Here is a 20,919-nt window from a genome sequence, read left to right as displayed (position 1 = left end):
TCAGGCCCCATAATACATTCTAGTAACAACTGCTAGTTAATCACCTCACTTCTGTTACTTGAGCCAATTTCTTCATATCCCATGAGGGGAATGAGCCACTTAAGGGGTTAGGATGCTGGGTAGGCATGTTCCAAGCACAAAGCTTCATTCACCAGTCAGTGTTGCCATCTGCAGGCCCTAGTAGGGCCTGTTCTGCTGAGCAGAAGTTTTGTTCTGCAAAACCACACAACCCACTCTTTATTACGTGTCAAACCAGGAGTCAGCAGGCTCCAAACACCCCCTCAGCAAAGAACATCCCCCCGCACACAGCCACCAGACAAGCACAAATGCTCAGGTGATGGCTCTATTTTTATTAAAGGTTCCACACATCATTCAGGTGGCCCCTATGGCAAGCTCTTTCAGAGGAATGAAAGGGATCTGCGCAGGGCAGGGCAGGCTGTAGCTGCGGGCTGGGGCCGGTATAACTCTCAGATAACCAGAATTGTTAGATGACTGGCACTCCCCTTACCCTGCTCATGCCGGATAACAAAGCTTTTACTGTATTTACAATTTTAAAGCAATTTGGAAGCCTACCAGTGCCTCAATCACTATAACAAAATAAATTATAAATATCTGTATAATATTTTGGTATTTGATTTGGGGGTTTTATCATGGAAAATTGGAGCTCCCCGCTGCCCCCCTAGCTCACAGAACGTAGGTCCAGGCCCCTCACTCCCCCTCCCCGGCCCTGCTGCTGCCCCTGTCTCCCCCCCAGCCCTCCTGGTGTCCTTTCCCACCACCCAGCTGCCAGGGCTACAGGGTGAGGAAACCCAGGTCTGCAGCCCCCTGCCCCCCGCAGCAGTGCCCAAGCCCCACCTTTTGCAGACAGGCGGCTGCAATGAAGTGCAGCATGGAGCCCAGCTCCCCACATCCCACAGGGACATGGCCGGGGGGGGTGGGCTGCTTGCTGCCAGCTCGGCTGCGCAGTGGGGTTGGCTCCCTGCAACTGCACGCAGTCCTGGGGCGGGGCAGGGGGACCTATGCTCCCTTACTTGTCCACTGCAGGCTCGGGCATCCTGCCCTGCTGCCCTCCCCTGGGGCCTCCGCAGCTCAGCAGATGGGAGCTGGCAGGGCAGAGCAGAGCTGGGTGGGGAAGCTCCTTATCACTGCCAGCTCCGTCCTGCACTAGCAAAGTTCCCCCTGCCCACACTGCAGCAGCAAAGGGTACAACCCTGCACTGCCATCCCTGGTGCTGCCGCCGGGTGGACAGGGGATGCCTCGTCAGGATGGAATGGGGCTAGCAGCAGCAAAGAGCTGCCCTGCCCTGCCAGCTGTGCCAGGTCCTGCCTGCTGGGCTGCGGAGGCCCTGAGGGGGAGCAGCAGGGTGGGGAGCCAGAGCCCACAGCGGGCTACCCCCACCCACCCCTACCTCCACCCCACACATACATCTTGGGGCACAGGTGCACCCCTGGTCCACCACTCCCCCAAGTTCCTTGCAGGCTGGAGCTCTGCCAGCAAAAAACTGCAAAATCCACACGTTTCTTCATTAACATGAAAAATCCATATTTTTTCTCAGGTAAAAGGGGAAATCGATGTTTTTCTATGGGAAATGGAAAATATGGATCACTGCTCATTGTCCTACCCACTCCAAAGACTCTGCGTTCCTTATCAGAAGTGAAAAGCCTTACGGCTGGTGGTATGGGCTCAGGACTCAAGAAACTCAGACCCTAGTCATAGATTAGCTGTGGATGTCCAAGCCCCTGCAAAATGGGGACCTAATGACACCTTTTCCAGAGCTGCCTCTTACTACATGGATGTGCAGCACCCAGTACAACGGGGTCCAAGTTTCAGCTGAAGCCTCTTGATACCACTATCATGCAGATTATGACAAATGCCGTGCTTGCTCATATGATGGAGCACACAAGACACCAGGCAGCAAAGAGTCAAGCTATAATTATTATTATTGCTGTAATTATTATGGCCCTGTATACATATTGCTTCAGGTATGCTGTAGCTGTCAACCTTATATATCTCCAGTAATGGCAACTCCTCAAGCCTCCCTTATCAGATTGCACTGCCGCCTAATAAGACCAAGTTCCTCTTTAATATTTAACTTGAATTTTCCTTGCTGCCTCGTAAGCCCATTATTGTATTGCCAGCTCTGCCCTCCTTGACCTTTTTAAATCCTTTACATTTCTCCAGATAGTCATTGTTTCTCCTGCCTTCTTGCAGAAGCACCAGTATCTAATGCAGCAGCAGCAGCACTAGAAGTAAAAATTCTCCAGTGGCTTTGCTCTTTACATGCAGTCCATCTACTAATGGGCACTGGTGGGCAGGGATGGATGGAAATGAAGAGAGAGGGTTATGCCTTAGCTGGGCAGTAGCTTCTTAAGCAAACCCCTTGTGTTGACCCAGTTTGCACAAGTGTGGCATGATGCACAACACTGCCATGGCCTTCTGTAAATAAGGCCTTCAATTTCTTGTCCAGATGTGATGGAGCTGGGTGGGGAAGCTCCTTGTCTTTGCCAGCTCCATGCTGCACTAGCAAAGCTCCCCTGCTCACACCGCAGCAGCAAGGGGTACAACTGTTGCTGCTGGGTGGGCAGGGGATGCCTTGTCAGGATGGAATTAGGCTTGCAGCAGCAAAAAGCTTCCCTGCCCTGCCCAGCTGTGCCAGGTCCTGCTAGGTCCCAGCAGGGCAGGCTGCAGCTGCAGGCTGGGGCCAGTATAACTCTCAGATAACTGGAATTTTTAGATAACTGGCACTCCTCTTACCCCACTTATGCTGGATAACAAAGCTTTTACTGTATTCACAATTTTAAAGCAATTTGGAAGCCTACCAGTGCCTCAATCACTACAATAAAATAAATTATAAACACAGGTTTTCGTATTTGATTTGGGGTTTTTTATCATGGAAAAATCAGAGCTGATAAGGGAGGCTTGAGGAGTTGCCATTACTGGAGATATATAAGGCTGACAGCTACAGCATACCTGAAGCAATATGTATACAAGGCCATAATAATTACAGCAATAATAATAATTATAGCTTGACTCTTTGTTGCCTGGTGTCTTGTGTGCTCCATCATATGAACAAGCACGGCATTTGTCATAATCTGCATGATAGTGGTATCAAGAGGCTCCAGCTGAGACTTGGACCCCGTTGTACTGGGTGCTGCACATCCATGTAGTAAGAGGCAGCTCTGGAAAAGGTGTCATTAGGTCCCCATTTTGCAGGGACTTGGACATCCACAGCTAATCTATGACTAGGGTCTGAGTTTCTTGAGTCCTGAGCCCATACCACCAGCCGTAAGGCTTTTCACAGGTGTTCCCTTTGTGGGAAACCTTAAGCTGCACTGAAAGCCCTGCCTTCTTCTCCCAGCTCTGCCTCTCACTGGAACAAGCCGCTGGCTTTCCCTACACATCAGTTCATGCTCCTGGAATTGGGGATGTTAGATTAACTACAACCTGGCTGGGGGTTGTAAAGATCCAGAAGAACAAAAGCACCTTTTGGCTCTCTCTGTCCAACGCCACTGAGGATTTAGTCCAGATGAAGAGTTTGCCATCCCAGACAACGGGTGTTAAACAAGGTCAAAGCGGTATCCAGAGAGTACAACAGCCAGCCACAAGCGTCATTACAAGATTGCCAGAGGCACAGAGCCAAGTCTGTTCCTCTCAGGCTAAGTACAGACAGTCAAAAAGCCCAAGGCTGAGTTGATTCAGTCTTTGCAGGTTAGTTTTAGCTGCAGAGATTAAATAGGGTTCCATATGTCCAGGTTTCCCGGACATGTCCTCTTTTTTGTCCCCCTGTGCTGCATCCAGGCAGCTTTTTAAAATGTGAGCAAATGTCCAGGATTTCCTCCCCGGTCTGTTTTCAACATGGCCGCTGCTAGGTAAAACTGCAGTTTCCAGAATACCTGGCGTGGTGTGCACACGATTGGGAGCTGAATTCATGATTTTGCTTTGCTCCACTGGTAGAAGCAGGGGGAGGGCGATCAGAGGCAGCAGGGAGCACAGCTGGCAGGGGAGAGGGCTGCGGGTTGGGAGTGCGGGGCACTGGCAGGGCTGGGGGGCAGGGGCTGTGGTCAGGAGTGAGGGGCACAGGGGAGTGACTGTGGGTTGGGTTTGTGGCAGGCCAGTAGGGGGCGCTCCTGCATTGAGCCGCCCACCTCCCTGCGCCCGCCCACCTGCCAGGCTCCGAATGCCTCCCTGGGGCACCTCACGTCTGGCCGACCCCCTTCCCGGAGCACACTCGCTAGCCTGGGGGTAACGTCACCGCCACCACCCCAAGAATGGACTCACTCCTGGCCGTGTGTCCTCAGGGAAACACAGGCCTAATGTCCTACGGGTACTCAACCCAATACAGGCACTTGGGGCACTCCCCCAAGTCCGGGGGCAAAAGTAAAGTCTCCCTTAGTCCGCAGACCTAAGGGGTCTTTTAGGCATAATTTAAACCCACCCCTTAATAAGTCTCCCACACCAGTCACAAAGGAAGATTTTATTGGTTACAGGGGTAGGGTGAAAATAGGGTACAGGATTGAGCAATATCCTAGAAATCCTAAAGAGCAAACAGTCTGGCTGAGGTAGCCTTTTGATCACGCCAGCTAGATATCTAATCAGATCTTGAGTAGCTCACTCACAAGCATCTTCCAGAGGCTGGTGAAGTTTCCCCTCTGGAGGCAGGCGGTTTCTAGCTCGTGAGTTTGGGGGAAAGAGCCAATTTTAGATGGTAAAGCTTCTCTGTGTCCCCTGCATGGCTGCTGCTTCACCTCATGGCCAAAGAGCCCGCCTCCTTGCCCATCCTAACTTATATGGACCCTGTGACCTCATTCACCCGGCCCAGTGGAGGCCAGCCCCAGTTGCCTGTCAGGCAACCAATTTGAAATACATCACCTGTCACCGGGCAGATTCCAGCCCACCAGGTAGATGCCCCTCACCCTGGTGGCTGATGCCAGTCCCGTAGGCAGAGGGAGCAGGTTCCCCCTCCCTCAGGACTGCAGCCAGCTCAGGTTACCTAAAGAGACCGGCTGAGGTGTGACTTCTCGGTGCTGGCCCATCTTAATCACATTGTCACAGGGCAGAGATTTTGGGGAGAAACCAAGGTGGCTTTCTGCCACAGGGTTTGTGGGGCACTGGCAGCACCAGAGGGCTGCAGGTTGGGAGTGAGGGACACCAGCAGGGAGTGGGGGAGGCAGGGTACTGCTTTTTGGGAGTGAGGTGCACTGGCAGGGCTGGGGTCAGTGGGTTGGGAGTGAGGGGCAACAGCAGGGCTGGGGCAGGGGGCTGTGGCTTGTCAGTGAGGGGCAACAAAATGGGCAGGGGAAGGGCACCAGCATGTCACTTGCCCCTTCTACCATCATATTTCCCCTCCCCCTCCCGTGTCCTCTGTTTTTGGACCTTGAAATATGGTAACCGTAGATTAAACTGAGAAACAACTGGACAGGCATTCACTTCCTTTTCCTACTGCCTCTGGGATCTCTAGGATTTGCAGTTCACAATCACAGCAGGACTCTGCAGGGTTGCTCATCACTTCCTTTTCCTGCTTCCAGGTGCCTTTGGGTTTTGTAGTTCACAGTTGTAGCCAGCAGTATGTTTTCAGCAGGGCAAGGCAGCTCTGTACTTGGGGGAAGGGAAGTTGAGCCCCCCTCTCTGGCCCCAGCTAGGTTTGCCTGAGGGGTCTTGCCCGCCACCACCTGCTTCCTTCCCACAACTCTTCTCTGCTGGAGCAGACAGCATAGCCCAGCCCAGGGCTGGAAAGCATGCTGGGATACGAGGGGACTATGATTTAACTTGAACCAGGAAGGTTTCTGGGACAGAAGTTTCATAAACTGGTTTGACCCAAATCAGTTAAGTCTGACACCACTCTGAACCAGGTTTATCTTAAACTTGTTTCAGCCATTTTGAAACTGGTTGACGTGCGCTGAGCTATTGTTCTGTTACAGGTTTAAACCAGTTTCTGATGACTTGAACAGTCCATGTGTAACTTCTGTCCCTAGCTTTAAAGACCTAGCCCTTCCAGGCAACCAAGTTTCACTGACGTCGCGAAGGAAGCTTGTTGAAAGAACTCTGCACCCATTGAGGCATAGTCCTACCACCCAACCAAAAGTCTGAGGCCCTTGGGACCCCAAGGTCCAGTTCATGATGTTGACATAGCTGTCAGTCGTGACATCAGTCAGAGTTACCCAAAGCAAATGAGAAGTCCTCAGAGTTAGCTGACACAGTGCGCACAGCAACATTTGAGGCAGGGGCATACAGGGCTCATATCAAGCCTGCAAGAAATTGTCAGCTGGCCTTACACACGGTTCTCATACACTAACCCCTGCCAGTCAGTTTAGAGACTTGCTCCATCTGCCAGAGTTTTGCTTTTCCAGATGAGGAACTGTGCGCCGTGTGTGTGTTGCACAGAACAGGACACACTCTGTTTATGGATACACACACTTAACTAATTATGAAGGAATTCAGTAGAAAACTCTCTCAGGCTATTCATTTCCTTAGGAGCCTTCCTTAACTGCTGGGATTTTATGTTCCACTAATATAAACTCCTGGTGCCTGTGTTGTGTACCAGGTGACTGGAAGCCCTCTAAGTCAAGCAAGTTTTCTTGCACTTCATGGGGGTCTGAAGTGCTGCCTGCATTCCCTACGTCCTCCGCTGGCACCTGTTGTGCTCCATATAAATCCCAGGGGTGATATTCTGTGTAGATGGGAGAGGACAGTCTATCCTTGGGATGCTCCATCACTTTCTCCTTTGTGCCTCTCAGGGATTTGTCCTCTAAATCCTCCTCACTTGGAGGAAAATCTAACGCCACTCTCTCAGCAATCATACAGCGAGTCCCCCACATCAGCTGTATAAAAAGCCAGTAACTTGTGTTAGAAACTTCCCTGAAAGTCAGAGGTGCTGTGCTGCTCGAGATGGTCTGTTTTCAGACCCCGAGGCCTTGCCTGTGTTAGGACTGTTAGCCATGCTGGTGTCAGTGCAGAATTCAAGTGCATGCTTGAAAGAAAGTGTCTTGTTTGTTCACAGCACACTTACAGCCTCCCACAATGTGACTAGGCTAACAAAGCCTAGAGACGCAGACTGGGCTTAGAGGTGGGCCCATAGCAAATCCCTAGAGCCCAGCAGCTCTTCTCTAATCAGGTTAGGTGTGGTGGGTGCCCTGACAATGAGTGGAGACAAATGAACTATCTTTTATCTTTGGGAGGGGAAGTGTTTGGAGCAAGGCAGAAAACAGATAGCAAAGAAGTTAACAGTGGCTGTGAGTCCGGTCAGCTCCCCCATCTCAGACAGGGGGCCAGTTCAGCTCCCTTGGCATGACTCAAAGCTGCTCTAAGTCATGCTCCATTTCCTATGGCCCCTCGAGGACTGTGTGAAGGAGAGAGTTGCTGCAGTGGGTGGGGCAGCTGCGGCCAGCCCATGCCCACCAATTGCATACCACCAGCCAGGCACTGATATCCCACCTGCAGTTGGGACTGGAAGCATAACTACATAGAGAGCTCCCTTAGGAAAACAACCACTTGTGTCCATTTTAAAACCCCTTTATATCACCTGAGTAGTATGGAGAGTCATTGGCATTCATAGAAGATATAGAGCTGTACTTAAGAACTGCACCCTCAACAGGTTTCAGGCTAGAAACCCCAAGAAACTTTCCAGCTTTCAGGCTTTGGAAGCAAGATCTGAGCTCAGCCCCAATTCTCCTGGGGGGTGGCGGCGGGGGTGGGGATGGGGGAGGGGGTTTGCATCAGGCTTCTTGAAGAAAGATGCAAATTTACCCCCACTGCCTTGCACTAAATTGCTTTCTGAAGTTTCGGGTCCACCCGCAACCCATCAACTCCCGGCCTTTTCTCACCACTGCTCCGCAATAGGAAGCAAAGACCAACAGCAAGCTGCGGACCTGTTGAACAGCCCAGGCTTGAACATGTTTGCTACCCCTTTTAGCTGGGAGAAGAGCTGGACCCCACTTGAGCCTGTCCACACAGGCCGCCTGTCCACACAGGACACATGAAAGTCTTTGTGAGCAGCACCACTTTGCCAAAGCTGTTCTTGCATATGAAAAGGAGAGTGTGTGAATTACTACCACTTCCCTTCACTGTCCTGCCAGGCCTGTCTCAGCCAACCAGTCAGGTAATGCCTGATGATTAGACTTAGTCCACGTAACATCATGCTTTCTGTGCAGTACCCCAACTATTCATGCTGGGACAAGTGGAAAATAGGTAGGCTGCAAAGCAGTGCCCTCTGCTGGCTTTGGAGAAGCTGACAGTGAGGAAAATTGGATCAGAGTTTCGTTTCATTAAGATGCAATTTTTGTACCAGCCTGAGCACACTGTTTGCAAAGCAAAGAGTGATTTTTGATTAAAAGGATTAAACTGGTACCAGCCCAAGTTCAGACACAGCCGGCACGTCTACATGAGACACTATGGTGATGTAGCATTTGTGGGCACAAACCATGATGCCGATGCTACTGCATCGCAGCAATGAGCTACTGCGCAGTAGGGTCAGAAACGACCAGTGCACCACTGGGACTGTGCTGTCATTTATTTTAGCAGTTGTTATTGTGCAGTTGGGCGCACATGTAGATGTGGCCAGTTATAGGAGAATACAGAAGTGCCTTCTATGGGTGCATGCTGTTCCTTTCTCACTGAGCGGGTCAGCTATATGGCACCTTCATACGGACCGCATTCACTCTGGAGGAAATTATACCACTTGAACTGTGCCAAAATGGATAATGCAGTAAGACCTCTCTGTGTGAAGGCCATCCCAGAGGTTGCCAGTGTGACTGATTAATTATTCAGTGGGTCTGGAAGAAGCTTTATGTTTATTCTAATTTTAAAGCAGCCATGAGGATAAAAATTACAGGGGGGTCACAGCAGCACCAGAGAAGTATCTGCAAAACCTGCTTTGGCAGCGTAATCTACAGGCTGCACCAGAGGTGGCAACACCAATTTGGGTCCATCCTGGCCCTCAAGCAGTGCTGCCGTTCTACAGACAGGCCAGGATCTTCCCACAGGCGCTGCGCTGAAAAATCAGTGCCCATGGCTCTAACCATCTCCAAAGCCAGCTGCTCTCCTGGGCAAAGTGGGCACTTTGGCGGTTAGGATTAGAGATGGTTGAAATGCTTTTTTTAAGCAAGGGATTGGTTTTGCTGCTTTAGTCAATTAAAACTGGTACTTTTTTTCTGGTAGAAATTAGTATTTTTTTTCCTTAAAATGTCACGTTTTCCTTGACATTTTTTCAGGTTCTAAAAAACAGACAAACCTCAAAACAAAAAACAAAATCCTTACATAGCCAAGCAATCTTCCAATCAGTTGCTGGATTTTCAAGAAATACTGACTAGCTCCAGTTAGCATCATGCTCCTCAGGTAATTTCTAGTTTGTAAAAGTAGCTTCCTTCCATATCAGATGCAGAAGGGGCTGGATTTCATACAAGGCTGAATTTCATACAAGGCTGGAATGATGTAGTTGGGGCTGGTCCTGCTTTGAGCAGGGGTTTGGACTAGATGTGACCTCCTGAGGTCCTGTCCAACTCTAATTTTCTATGATCTTTTTAAGGCAAGAGAAGGACTAAGCAGACACGGGTTTGTTTTAAAGCCAGATAAAATAAACTCTAAGTTAAGCTACGTGTGACTGCCCAGGGAAAGGAATTGCTTCTCCTTTCTAAGCATCAGGTGGAATGTGCCCTGACCCTGGGCACCAGAGGTTCAATGTCAACAACTATGAGATGAGACGCACGTGAACTGAAGTCAGGAAGACAAGATCAGGAGGCCAGTGAGGCTGTGGAATTACTGAGCAACTGTACAGTCAGAATTAGTTTCCTAGGACGGACATGGGAGACAGTGAAACAAAGGATTTGGTGGGCAGGACTCGTAGGCATACAAAGCCCCTGTTTGTAAGACAGGGACAAGCTGGGCACTGCCCTTCTGTTGATAGGACATTTCTGCTGCCACACGCTGGAGGTCATTGGGTGTATGTTGGAGGGGGGAGTAACCCCAAAGCACGTGGAGCTCAACACACTGCACGAGCCACTGATAAGTTGTCCTCAGGCTATCGCACATCTGTGTATACTCAGCTGGTGCGTGTCAGCTGCACGTGAGGGGAGCGCAAGCTTGGCAGTTGCAGCTGCACCTGAGATGCTGGCAGCTGGGTCCTCCTTGACCCAGAGGTGCTTTTGAACGAGGCAGCCAGTCCAAGGCTGGGGAAGTAACTATGTTCCAGGATAAGGTGGACAGGAGCTATGCCTCTTCCTGTATCTCTTCTTCTGTTGTCACTCCCAATGTGAACAGCTTGTAGCTGGGTGGTAGGGCTGGGACATAAAAGAAGTAGGTGGAAGAGTATATAGGAATGAAGACACTTGCTCCATTTACCGCACTGGGGTATGAAGCAGATTCTGATTTTAACTGGGTCTTTAACACAGCATAATGAGTCCCAGAAGTTAAAAGCTGAAGCTCAACAGACAAAAATGAGGCCTGTTTTTTTAACAGTGAATGTCATAGGAGATGCAGTCTAGCAGGCTGAGTCAAAGCCCGTGGAGGAGAACAGGAGCACAAGACATCTAAACTGTAGCTGCTAGGATGTGCTGCAGCAGCACTGTAAGATGAAACTAGTTCAGTTTTCAGCTGAAAATGGGGGTTGTGTTTTTCAAACAACAATCAAAATATTCCATGAAGAACAGACTTTTTTTGGGGGGGGTAAAATCCTTTAGTGAAAACTGGGTTGTCCATTGAAAAAGAATTGTGGACCGTCTCTGCTTCAGATGCACTCCCTCTGGAGCCCACCTTGGCCTATAGTGGCCAGAACGTGCCACGTAGGCAGCTTTTTGATGGTGATGGTGGCATTAGTACCACACAGCAGCGGTGCTCTAAATTCTGCTTGTGTAAAGTGAGGGGAGAATCAGATCTTGCTACACCCCAAACCAAAATCTGGGGGATATTTCACCTGACCAAATCTAAGTCTGAGCCATCATCTGTTTCTCTTTCCTTCTCTGTTATGTTGTCCCCAGCCTCTGCCGTACCACAGCACTCTCTCTGACTTTCCCGCCGCACTCTACAGTTGTGTTATTGTTTCCGTGACTTCTGTCTGTCAGAGGATGGCGGATACAAGACCTCTTGATCCTACTGAAAGCAAAACCAGCTTGCAGGCATGGAGCCCCATGTCTTTGTTAAACCCCTATTGCAAAAATCAGTTTTCCATTCCAAGTGGCACGCCGTTCCTGAGAGCAGACACAGTCCCGAGCTGGAAGCCAGCTGCTGAAGGGATAGCATTGGATACGAGCAGCTACCTCAGCAAGAAGCTACTTTCCCATGGCTTTCGATATTCGCCTCTATCTGCTAGGGCTGTGGGCAGAGTGACATCTGCAAGTTATGACACTATTTCCTGTTGATGCAAATGCATACAGCAAGTACATAGCATGCCACTCAGGTAATCAGGTTCTCTCTTTGTAGCAGTTAACTCTAGTTAACATAGCAGGGTTGCGAATCACCACACTGCAAAGCAAAGCTTGGATGAACATGACGCCGCTGGTGCTGTATGAACCTTGATGGATTACTGGGACATCCAGTGGCCTAGCCCGTGCTCCTTTGCATCACATTAAGCTGAGCTGCACTGCAGGCTTTCCTCTGCGGCTTGGAGAACCTGTCTGTCATTTCAGAGCACAGGGGAATAGTAGGAAGGCACTGAGGGACATTCAATATTTATCTGGCATCCCCACTCCAAAGAGGGTGGGGATACCAGCCCAAATCAAAGTGCTATCTGGCTGCTCACATATCAGTTCAGCTGTATCACTTACATCAGCCATATCACTTATCATATTTGACAGTGTATAAGTTGAAGTTTGAAGCCAAAATATTTACCCTTAAATTTCCACCCCAACTTATACACCAGATCAATACTTTGAAATAAGAAAAGTACTGTGTTTCAAAGTTTAATTCATCTTTGAAACAGTCATCAAAACTGTTGTAAACCGCTGCTTGACTATCGTCAGAAACGATCACGGGGGCAGTTGTTCATTCTAAATGCTTCCCGCTACAAGAGAATACTTACCGTACACAGAATTTTTTGACAAATGGATCATTATAAAATGTGGGTTGACTTATACACCAGATCTACAAAAATCCTAACTTTTTTGATCAGAAATATGGGGTTGACTTATACACAGCATAAACTTATACACTGTGAACTATGGTACATCAACTCAGCCATGCTGGCTGTGAAAGCATCATGAGATTTGCATGAGTGGGGTTTGGATGCAGGCAATAGGGGCTGGGGCAATACTTTAGTAATAGCCTGAGTCAACTTTGTCTTAAAGACTCTTTTCTGAGACCCTGTAAATGGGCAGTGCATGAGGCAAAGGAGGGGCCAGACAGACACGTGCCCCCTTCAGTCCTTGGCCAAGAGGCAAGCCCCAAACAGAGCTTGGTGGCATTTATGTTGGGGAGTAGTGCTGTGAGAAGCCAGCAACCGCATAGACGTAGCTACAGCCTTGGTAGTTCTGGGCAACTCTTAGTGCAGGCAATGTGTGCCAATTCCCACCTACCAAGTTCAATGCTAGCACAAGAAGCTTGCACATCATTTTTTCAATGGGCCTGTCAGAATTAGGTTCCTCACTGGTGGCAGCCTTGAGGAAGGGTGGAGAAGAGCTGGGCTTACTCAGCAAGAGGTTTGGGGCGGTCTGTGATAACAGGCAGTTGCTAATTAAGGTTGGTTTATTGTATAGATTGGTTTATTGTATTTATTGTTTATTGCCATTATTATTTGTGTTACAGTGGAGCATAGGAGTGCCAGTCAGGGACTGGGACCCCACTGCACTGTGCAACAGTCTGGGAGTTTTTAGATTAAGATGGTAAAAAGATCCTTTTTTGAAACAAAACCTTCCTTGGAAAAAAAACACCAAGCACTCCAGCTGTGGAGGGTTTTAGCAGCTGCATTATCCACCCAGTGCACGACTCTGAAGGCATTCGTGGGAGTCCTAATGTCAGCATTTTCCTGTTAGCCGGGGCCTCTGACTGTCTTGAAACTCATGATGGGGGCGAAGTTTCTATTGATGACAAAAGGAGCCCTTCACTAAGGCTGTGATTGGAGCCCTTTCATTCACTGCAGACTTGCAGGCATTTGTGCGTGCACTGCTGTAGTCAGGTAGACACACATGCACTCTAACAGAGAATACAGAATTTCTATACCAAGAATACTTAACTAGCACGGCATCAGGTGCATCAATCAAACTAGCATCACACTGCAAACAGGGAGAACACCAGGATGCCATACAGAAAAAAGCCACAAGTAAAGCTCTGAGCTCCAGACTGCCACCCAACAGTGGGCAGGGATGACGTGTACCCTGACCAGTTCTTCAGTCTGGACATGGTGGTTGTGCCCATCCCTGTGGTGTCCAAACACACGAGTCCGCACCAGAATCAGAGCTTTGTGTGTCGCTTTCAGCCTAGCTGTACACCCAGTTCAAAAGACTCACTCACTCTGGAGGGCTCCAAACCACACGCTAGGCCTCAGCTTAAATTTTATGGCTCATATATGTCTCTGGGCCTGCCCAGAGCCTTCTACCCACATCACCTTCAAAGGTCAGTTAAGCTCACTAACACACAAGGTAGCAGTAGTGCAGTACATTTCTATCCTAGGACTCTCAAGTATGTTATATAAGTATCATGAACTCCACTTCACAGGTGGGGAACAGAGGCACAGAAGGGGAGAGAGAATCTGAGCTTTTAAAATGGATCAGTGGCAGCTTTTCAAGCGCTCAGTGTCCAAAGCTGATGAGCCCTTCTGAAAATTCTGGCCTAGGGGAGTTGACCAAGGTCACACAATGGGTTAGTGGCAGAGCAGGTGTCCTGCCCCTGTAATCAGACTATTGAACTTGTCATTTATTCAGCAACCCAGAGGGGCCAGGTTTCAAATAAACATAGTCAAATGTTGGGTTGCCAGCATCTTTGAAACCAGCCAAGCCAATTTTGGGGAGCGCACAATGATCTCTTTCAGATCTGGGGTTATTGAGAGGCTGTACTCAAAAGCCATCCAGCTGGGCGTAAATCAGTGTAAATAAACCTCAACAGAGTGAGGCTGATTTACATCAGCAAAGGACCTAGCCCCTCTGGCTTCTGACAGAGAAGTCACTTCCTCAGTTGCCAGATCAGGTTCTCATTCAAGCCAGGGTTTAGAGGCAGAAAGAAACAAGAACGGTACCTATTTTTGCTGTGTCCATTTTCAGGCTGAAATCCCAGTTGCGTGGCAGCTTGAGGGACATTTTGAACCAGGATGCTCTGCTTTTCTGATGGGGAAACAGGTTTACGTTAAGGTCTGAATGGCAACACTTATTCTCCACCTCCAGCCCTGCGCCCTCTCTTCGTTCCTTCCTGCGTGAGGTTGAAAAAAATGAAGTCTTGATTGAGGTTGATTTGCCAATGCACTTCTTCCTCCTTCCTCTGAGGAAACCCCATGTAAGGACTTTTCTAAATTTTTCCTCTTCTCTATCTTAATATTTTCTTGCAAAGCTGTCACTTGCCTTTTAGAGGCAACATAAGCCACTTCTTTTACCTTCGGCCAGTCCCACTTCAGTAACTCCTCTTCAGAGAAGCTGTTTCAGCCCTTTGCTTGGGCAGCACTGAAAAGCACTGATAGATAACATAGCTTCTGGTTTTGTTGCTTCTGCATGTGCGTTCTTAGCGTTTGAGGAAGTGGGTGTCTTTTCTGTTCATTTGATGTGCTACAAAAGCTTTCAGAGCATTTGCTTCGTGGTTGGAGGGTACAGCTCAGCATGGTTTCGAGAAGTGCAGAGCATGAACAGCAACGGCTGCAACTCAGCCCTTTTGAGACAGATCAACCCAAAGAAAAGCTCATGTGCAGGTCTGCTTGGCTGGGCAAATGCATGGGGAGCAAGTGCAGTAGCACAGGCTGGAAAACTGAACTTTTTTTCCCCCAAAAAAGGCTTGCTCAGTATTATGTGGTACAAGTTTAAAGAGTAGAGAACAGGTATAGAGGCTCCTAGATCCAATAAGAGGGGTTTATATCCGCTGTGCACAAGATTAAAGGCCCTAACACACCCTGACTCAGGGCTGGGCTGTCCTCGCTCTTCCACCTCTGCCAATAGGGGCAAGGTATGGCCAGATAGATGCAAGCCCTATGTTGAATGCAGTTCAACCAGTACGTGTACAGTGATTCCCCTTCCCATGGCAGTAGCAGCACCATTAGGCTGATATAGCTGGGTCCACATTGGGGGGGGGGGGTACTGTTTTGCTGCACTGGTGTAAAGCCATGTATGCACACAAGGCCCAAGGCTTAGGGTTTTTGCACTGTGCTGCACCAATTGGAAGCACCTTGCACCAGAACAGGATGCACTGGTACAAGTTGTCCTTGACACCTGGACAGACAAGGTTCTTTGGGTAAACCTAATATCTTTTATTAGGCCAGCTAAAATAGTTGGAAAAAATTATTCTTTGCAAGCTTTCAGGTACATACACACTTGTCAAGCTGAGGAAGCATCTGCAGTTGGTCAGTGCGCTTCCTGGATGGAATAGAAAAGAAGCCAGAGGCTGGTATGCATACAAGAGAGGCAGTCAGTGAAAATGCAAACTGAGGCAGTCAATGGGTGAGATACAGGTTTGGGGTGAGGGGGAAGCATGAATGCTGTGTGCTTCTGGAAGCTAGGGGGGCATGGCGAGCTCCCACAGACGGCAGCAGTGCTGGTGGTGGCAAGCAGGGAGCTCCTGCAGGCGGCCGCAGCGCTGTCAGTGGTGGAAGGTGGGGTGGTGAGCACCAACCCGTGGTTGGTGACCACTCGCAGATGCCACTAGCAGCGTCAGCAGTGGCCAGTGGCAATTGCAGACCAGCTGCAGATGCTGCCAGCAGGGGGTGGTGAGCAGCAACTGCCCACAGGCACTGCTGGCAGCGCCTTTTTGCAGGGGGTGTGCTGCCATGCTCAGGGGGTGCACGTGCACCCCGTGCACCCCCTATGCGTTGCCAATGGGGAGGAGGGAAAGGGGAATGTAGACCTGGTGATAAGAATATAGCTGATAAATAGGAGAAAGGTTTCCTGGGGTTCAGATATTAGGCAGGTTATAATGTGTCATAAATCCAATGTCTATATTTAGTTCATGATTTTTTTGTATCCAGGAGGTTGATGAAGTGAAGCTCATAGGCTCGTTCTAATTATTAGATTTTTTTTTGTAAATTCCCTTTGAGGATTAGAACTGAGAGACTGGAGAGAGAGTGGTTTTCTTATGAGAAGTGTGCCCCCACCGGTAATTGGATGTTCTTGTCTTTGATAGATTTTCGGTGTGCATTCATTGTGGGATACAGTTGGTTTTTTTGGTTTCTTCTACAGATTTTCCATCAGGGCATTCGGTGCACTGGATGAGCTATATTACAATTCTGGAGGTGATGGTTTTGTTATGGTGTGTAGTTATTGTGGGAGTGGTGGAGATATTTTGGCAGGTTATTCATTTGTCATGGATGGCCTGGGTCCATTCGGTATGTTCTGGGCCATAGGAAATTTGCTTCTGGTGATGAGGTTGGCAAGGTTTGGTGCTTGCTTAAAGGCTAAGATGGGGGGTTCTGGGACAATCTCTTTAAGAATTGGGTCTTCTTCCAGCATGGGTTGCAATGGTTTGAGGGCTTTCTGTACAGGTTCCAGGGAGGGGTGATATGTCATAACTAGGGGTGTGCGATTCATGGGGATTTCTAAGCCTGCCAAAGGGTGTATATACCCAAAAGCTTGCAAAGAAATTTTTTTCCAACTATTTGAGTTGGTTTACCCAAAGAATCTTGTCTGCCCAAGTTCTTAGACCAACACAGCTATGACCTATACCCTTGATATCAGGGCAGCATTTCAACTCCCAGAGTTGGCATGGATGCAGCTGTTTTAGTGTAGGCCCCTCCCTACCACCACTAAGTCCTTATATTAAGCAGCTGGGGCAGACCTTAGCATCTCTAGTGCCCAGAGCTCTAAGCCAGGAAAACGCCGTAAGCCTTATAGCCCCGAGCAGCGCAGGGCCTCTGATGCATGGCTGTGCAGTTCTGACTCTCTCCAGCAGAGAGCAGAGGTGCCTCTCCCCACTAGCAGCATCACAGCTCTTTCAGTACAAAGCAAAGCCTTAATATTTGCAAGGGGAGCTGACAACTTTCCTGTTTGCATTAGCAAAGCACCTGTAGCACTCCCCAAGCAGGGGGCTTCTCCTCTTGTACACCAAGGAAAAGTAAATTTAATGGCCAACCCGTGCTTAATTAAGGTGTGGGTTGTGAAATGCAGGGTAGTGTGGAAGGAAGTATCTGTTCTTTTTAAAAAATTAGCACGTGCTGCAAAAGGCCAGTGAGAGGGGTAGGCAGGAGGAGTTGTTCAAACAGAAGTAGCCGCCAAGGTCATGAATATAATGCAGTGAAAGAGGACTTGGAGTAGTTTCCTGTTGCCACTTATTTGCCGAGTGCAAGGGCCTAGCGAACCAGCTTTAAGCAAGCTGGAAGGGTGGCACATTAGTAGGACTGGTGGATTCACAGCCCAGGAACGACCAGGGTCTGAAGTGTTATTTCACTAACAGCCTGATTAGTGACCCTATCTAGCAGGGGCACAATAAGGATCTGTCTCAGAGCTGCACATCTTCCCAGCCCTAAAGCAATGAGGAAATGTTGCCCTGAGGTCCTGTACTGTCAGGTTCAGAATGGGAGATGATCAGGCTGTGAAATGAAATGCACACAAGCTGCAAAGAGCAGCTGGGGACACAGCAACCATTGGGACAGCAGGATCCTCAGCATCAAATCCATGAGTTCTTCATTGAGGAAAATCAGCAGAAGCATCGCACTGCGGTGGGGTTGGTGAGATGTTGGTCTCCAAATGAAGGCACCACTTCACACCGTCTGGGCCTCCAAATCACCCTCCACTAACTCGGGCCTGGGGTCACTGCTAAGCAAAGCAAAGCAGAGGGATGAAATTAGTAGCACAGCAGTGAAAACACCACAGCCTGTTACACTTCAGTAATCCTCTCTGCTAGCTAGTGCCCTACAGGGTATTTCTCTAGGTCACCAAAGTATTGAATGAGCTCAGCTTTGGGTTTTCTGTCATGGGTTCATTTGCCCTTCTTAAAGTGTGCTTTAGATGCATAATAAAGTCTACACTAAAAATCAACTTACTGATGCATAGGGGAAGAAATTCTCTGTGCATAAACCACATCAGCCCCAGAATACAGCAGCTCGAGTCAAGTCAAACATTCACCAGTCTCAGTTATTCCACTGCCCAAACTGCTGGTAACGTGACAACATGAGATTGTGGGGAAATCTGAGTGATCATGATGGAGCACCAATCATGGTATCTTAGATTCAGTAACTGCTCCTAAACTTCCTTTCTCCTTCTTGAGAAGCTGAGACCAAAATACAGCGCTGCTTTCAGGCTGCTGAAAACGTACCTCCATACTCCCATCTGTTGCAACAGAACACAACATCCTTTCATGAACCGAGGCAGACTTCCTTTTGCAGGGTTTATCCATTCCCATGCCCCACCTCAGAGGCAACTGCATCTCTCTCTGCAGCTGGAGTATTTGCTTGCAACCACACCGGTTGATGCACGTTTAAGATGTTATAGACCAGTGTGCTAACATAATATTGCATACTTGGTAAAAATATTACAATCTATTACTTGTACTATTTTATTAACATCACTGGAAAGAAACAGTGTCTCAGTTTCCTTTCCGGCAGCACTTCTATGGCCTTTTCTTTTCCAAAGCGTCTTTTCTTTGTGAAAAACTCATTTCACACAGTGAAAAACTCAGCATTTCAGTTCCCAGCGCCACTAGGTTGCATGAACAAGATGCAAGACGTCACAGCATACAAGGCAACTGAGCTATGTATTCACTTCCCATTAACTTCAGAGACAACAGTGGTTCAGTCTGGGCCTATTCCATGTGTATATTTCAATGCAGCTAGACAAAGCACTGCTACAAGTGGGATCTGAAAATATGAAATCATAGGACTTTGGTTTCCCTAGAAAACTTTTATGTTACTTCCTGTTTGATGTTATGTACCCTTATGGATTTAAAATAGATGAAATGAGTAAGAACTTTTCCCAGAAACCCTTTTGGAAAAAAAGTGTTTCATGGGAAATGACTTCCCTCTTTTAGAAGTCTTTAAACTATCCTAGAGACCGATAGAGAATTGCATCCCTACTGCAAAAATCACATAGGCTTGTTTTAGCAATGAAGGAGCTGATTTTCCATATTTCATTAGCTGCTGTGTAAAGCCATAGGGGTCCTCTGCTGGGGAAGAAGCAATCTGGAAATGCAGGAAGCCACCTAGTCAGGGAACCAACCATTAAGGAGGGCTGTTGAAGGGACTGTTCAACACAAGAGGCAATGACTTGCATTTCAGAGAAGAGTTCCTGTCCTCATGTGCAGGATGTTGCTGACATCCTTATTCCACTCAACCTGATGCCTCAAAGCTTAACCATAAGATTGGATGTGACCGACTTGTGCACGAAGGTCTGCATCCTCCTGATGTAAAATCGTGGTTCGTTTCTCGGGAGGAGGAAAAAAAAACTTCAGCTACAGACACACTCTATTAGCAACACAAAAGGTATATATTTGCAAATAGGGTCAGAGAGAGAGACAAAAGATCAAACACTCTGCTGCCCCCGAGGGAAACTGCCCAGCTGGCTTTATCCCCTCTCTCCTGACCACGTGTGCAGAAGGAGGAACTTTTACAACTCATTTCCGGTTCATACAAACTTATTTGTAAACATGTCGCTTCATACGTCCCATGTGCATTATAATTAACTACTTAAGTATGCGGGGCGGATAGGCTTAATATGTATTAGGTTATTACGCATGGGCAGACCATTTCTGAGGTTATAAGAGCCTGAAATTTTTCTTGCCTCAAGGTTAGAACTGTAATCTACTTTTATCTGCATGAGAAAAGCTGAGGAGTATATGCTTTACTGTAACAAAGAGATAGTAACTTTGCAAAACAAAGAGGGAGTGATACTTAATACAAAGGGCCTTTGGTAGTTTTCCCTTCAGTTTCCAACCCCCCCTTCCCTCTCCCATTAGGAGACAAGGAGGGCTAGCAGCTGTGTTTTTTTCTAAATCTGCTATTGATAATGCATTTTTAATAATATTTCTAACACTCCAGTGGTACTAATAGACTAGGTTAATACTTAATGAATGTGTAGACGTGGCCATTATGCAGGAGTCCCAACTAGCTAACTCAGCAGCTACAGTAAACTCCATGGAGCTGAGGATCATGCTAGTCCTCTACATGTATCTGCCTCCACCAACTCATAGGGGTGCCATTATTTACCTGCTTCCTGATGACATCAAGTGCAGCATATGAGTTATCCAGACAAAGAAATTCAGTCACCCTTTGAAGGAAATGCAAGCCCTGGTCACAGGCCCCAGGTAATGGTGGGGGGGAATCGGAAGTGAACCTGAAAGCAGAGAAGAGCCACACATAATTTACTGAAGTGTTAAAAGTGAAGGGGGGAAAATGTTCCTCAAACATCATGACCCAGGTGAAAGCAGATGGAGGGACATGCCACCTGTTGTTAATGCGCTGGCAACCCGGGTTTAGTTCATTGCTCTGCCATGTTTCCTGTGCGAGATGACAGCACTTCCCTGGCTCCCTTGGGCACTGCAAAGACAGGACGCATTAGACTGCAAGGTGCCCGGATGCTCATCTATTAGGACCACAGTCAGTTGGGACAGCACAGTTCCACACACTATCAAGTCCATGTATAGACTTCAGTGTTGTGGTTTATTAGTTTGGTGGTTTCTAGTAAGCCAGTATACCTGCCCCATCAGGGAGACAGTATTTTTCCATATGCACTTCACAGCAAACTCCTCCATCAGTCTTAGATGGGCTGCCAAACATTTCTAAGTAAAGAAGCGGCATAATTTCGGAGAACTGGTGAACCTTATGTTGCACAATTCAGCTATTTTAAAGGAGGAAGAACGTCTCGTATTATGACAGGC

The 20,919-nt window shown here is 48.2% G+C and overlaps 1 protein-coding gene across 2 annotated transcripts in view; it reads right to left on the bottom strand.

The window, feature by feature from the left end:
• ARHGAP25 (Rho GTPase activating protein 25) overlaps positions 1 to 14,573 on the bottom strand; it is a 43,749-nt gene extending 29,176 nt beyond the window's left edge. Inside the window, exons 1-2 of one of the 2 annotated variants that reach the window (XM_090054192.1) lie at positions 14,507 to 14,573; positions 14,156 to 14,240 (exon numbers count right to left, since the gene is read on the bottom strand). In XM_090054192.1, coding sequence (XP_089910318.1) covers positions 14,156 to 14,216 — 61 coding nt within the window. In that variant the 5' untranslated portion in view covers positions 14,217 to 14,240; positions 14,507 to 14,573. Of the gene's footprint in view, positions 1 to 14,155; positions 14,316 to 14,506 lie in introns of those variants that run through there. The other variant, XM_090054193.1, reaches the window with a different exon arrangement.
• Between the last annotated feature and the right edge of the window lie 6,346 nt (positions 14,574 to 20,919).

Source organism: Crocodylus siamensis, chromosome 6, assembly GCF_052110815.1.
Source record: "Crocodylus siamensis isolate JL-2025a chromosome 6, ASM5211081v1, whole genome shotgun sequence".
Lineage (NCBI taxonomy): Eukaryota > Metazoa > Chordata > Crocodylia > Crocodylidae > Crocodylus > Crocodylus siamensis.
This window is presented reverse-complemented; position numbering and strand designations above follow the sequence as displayed.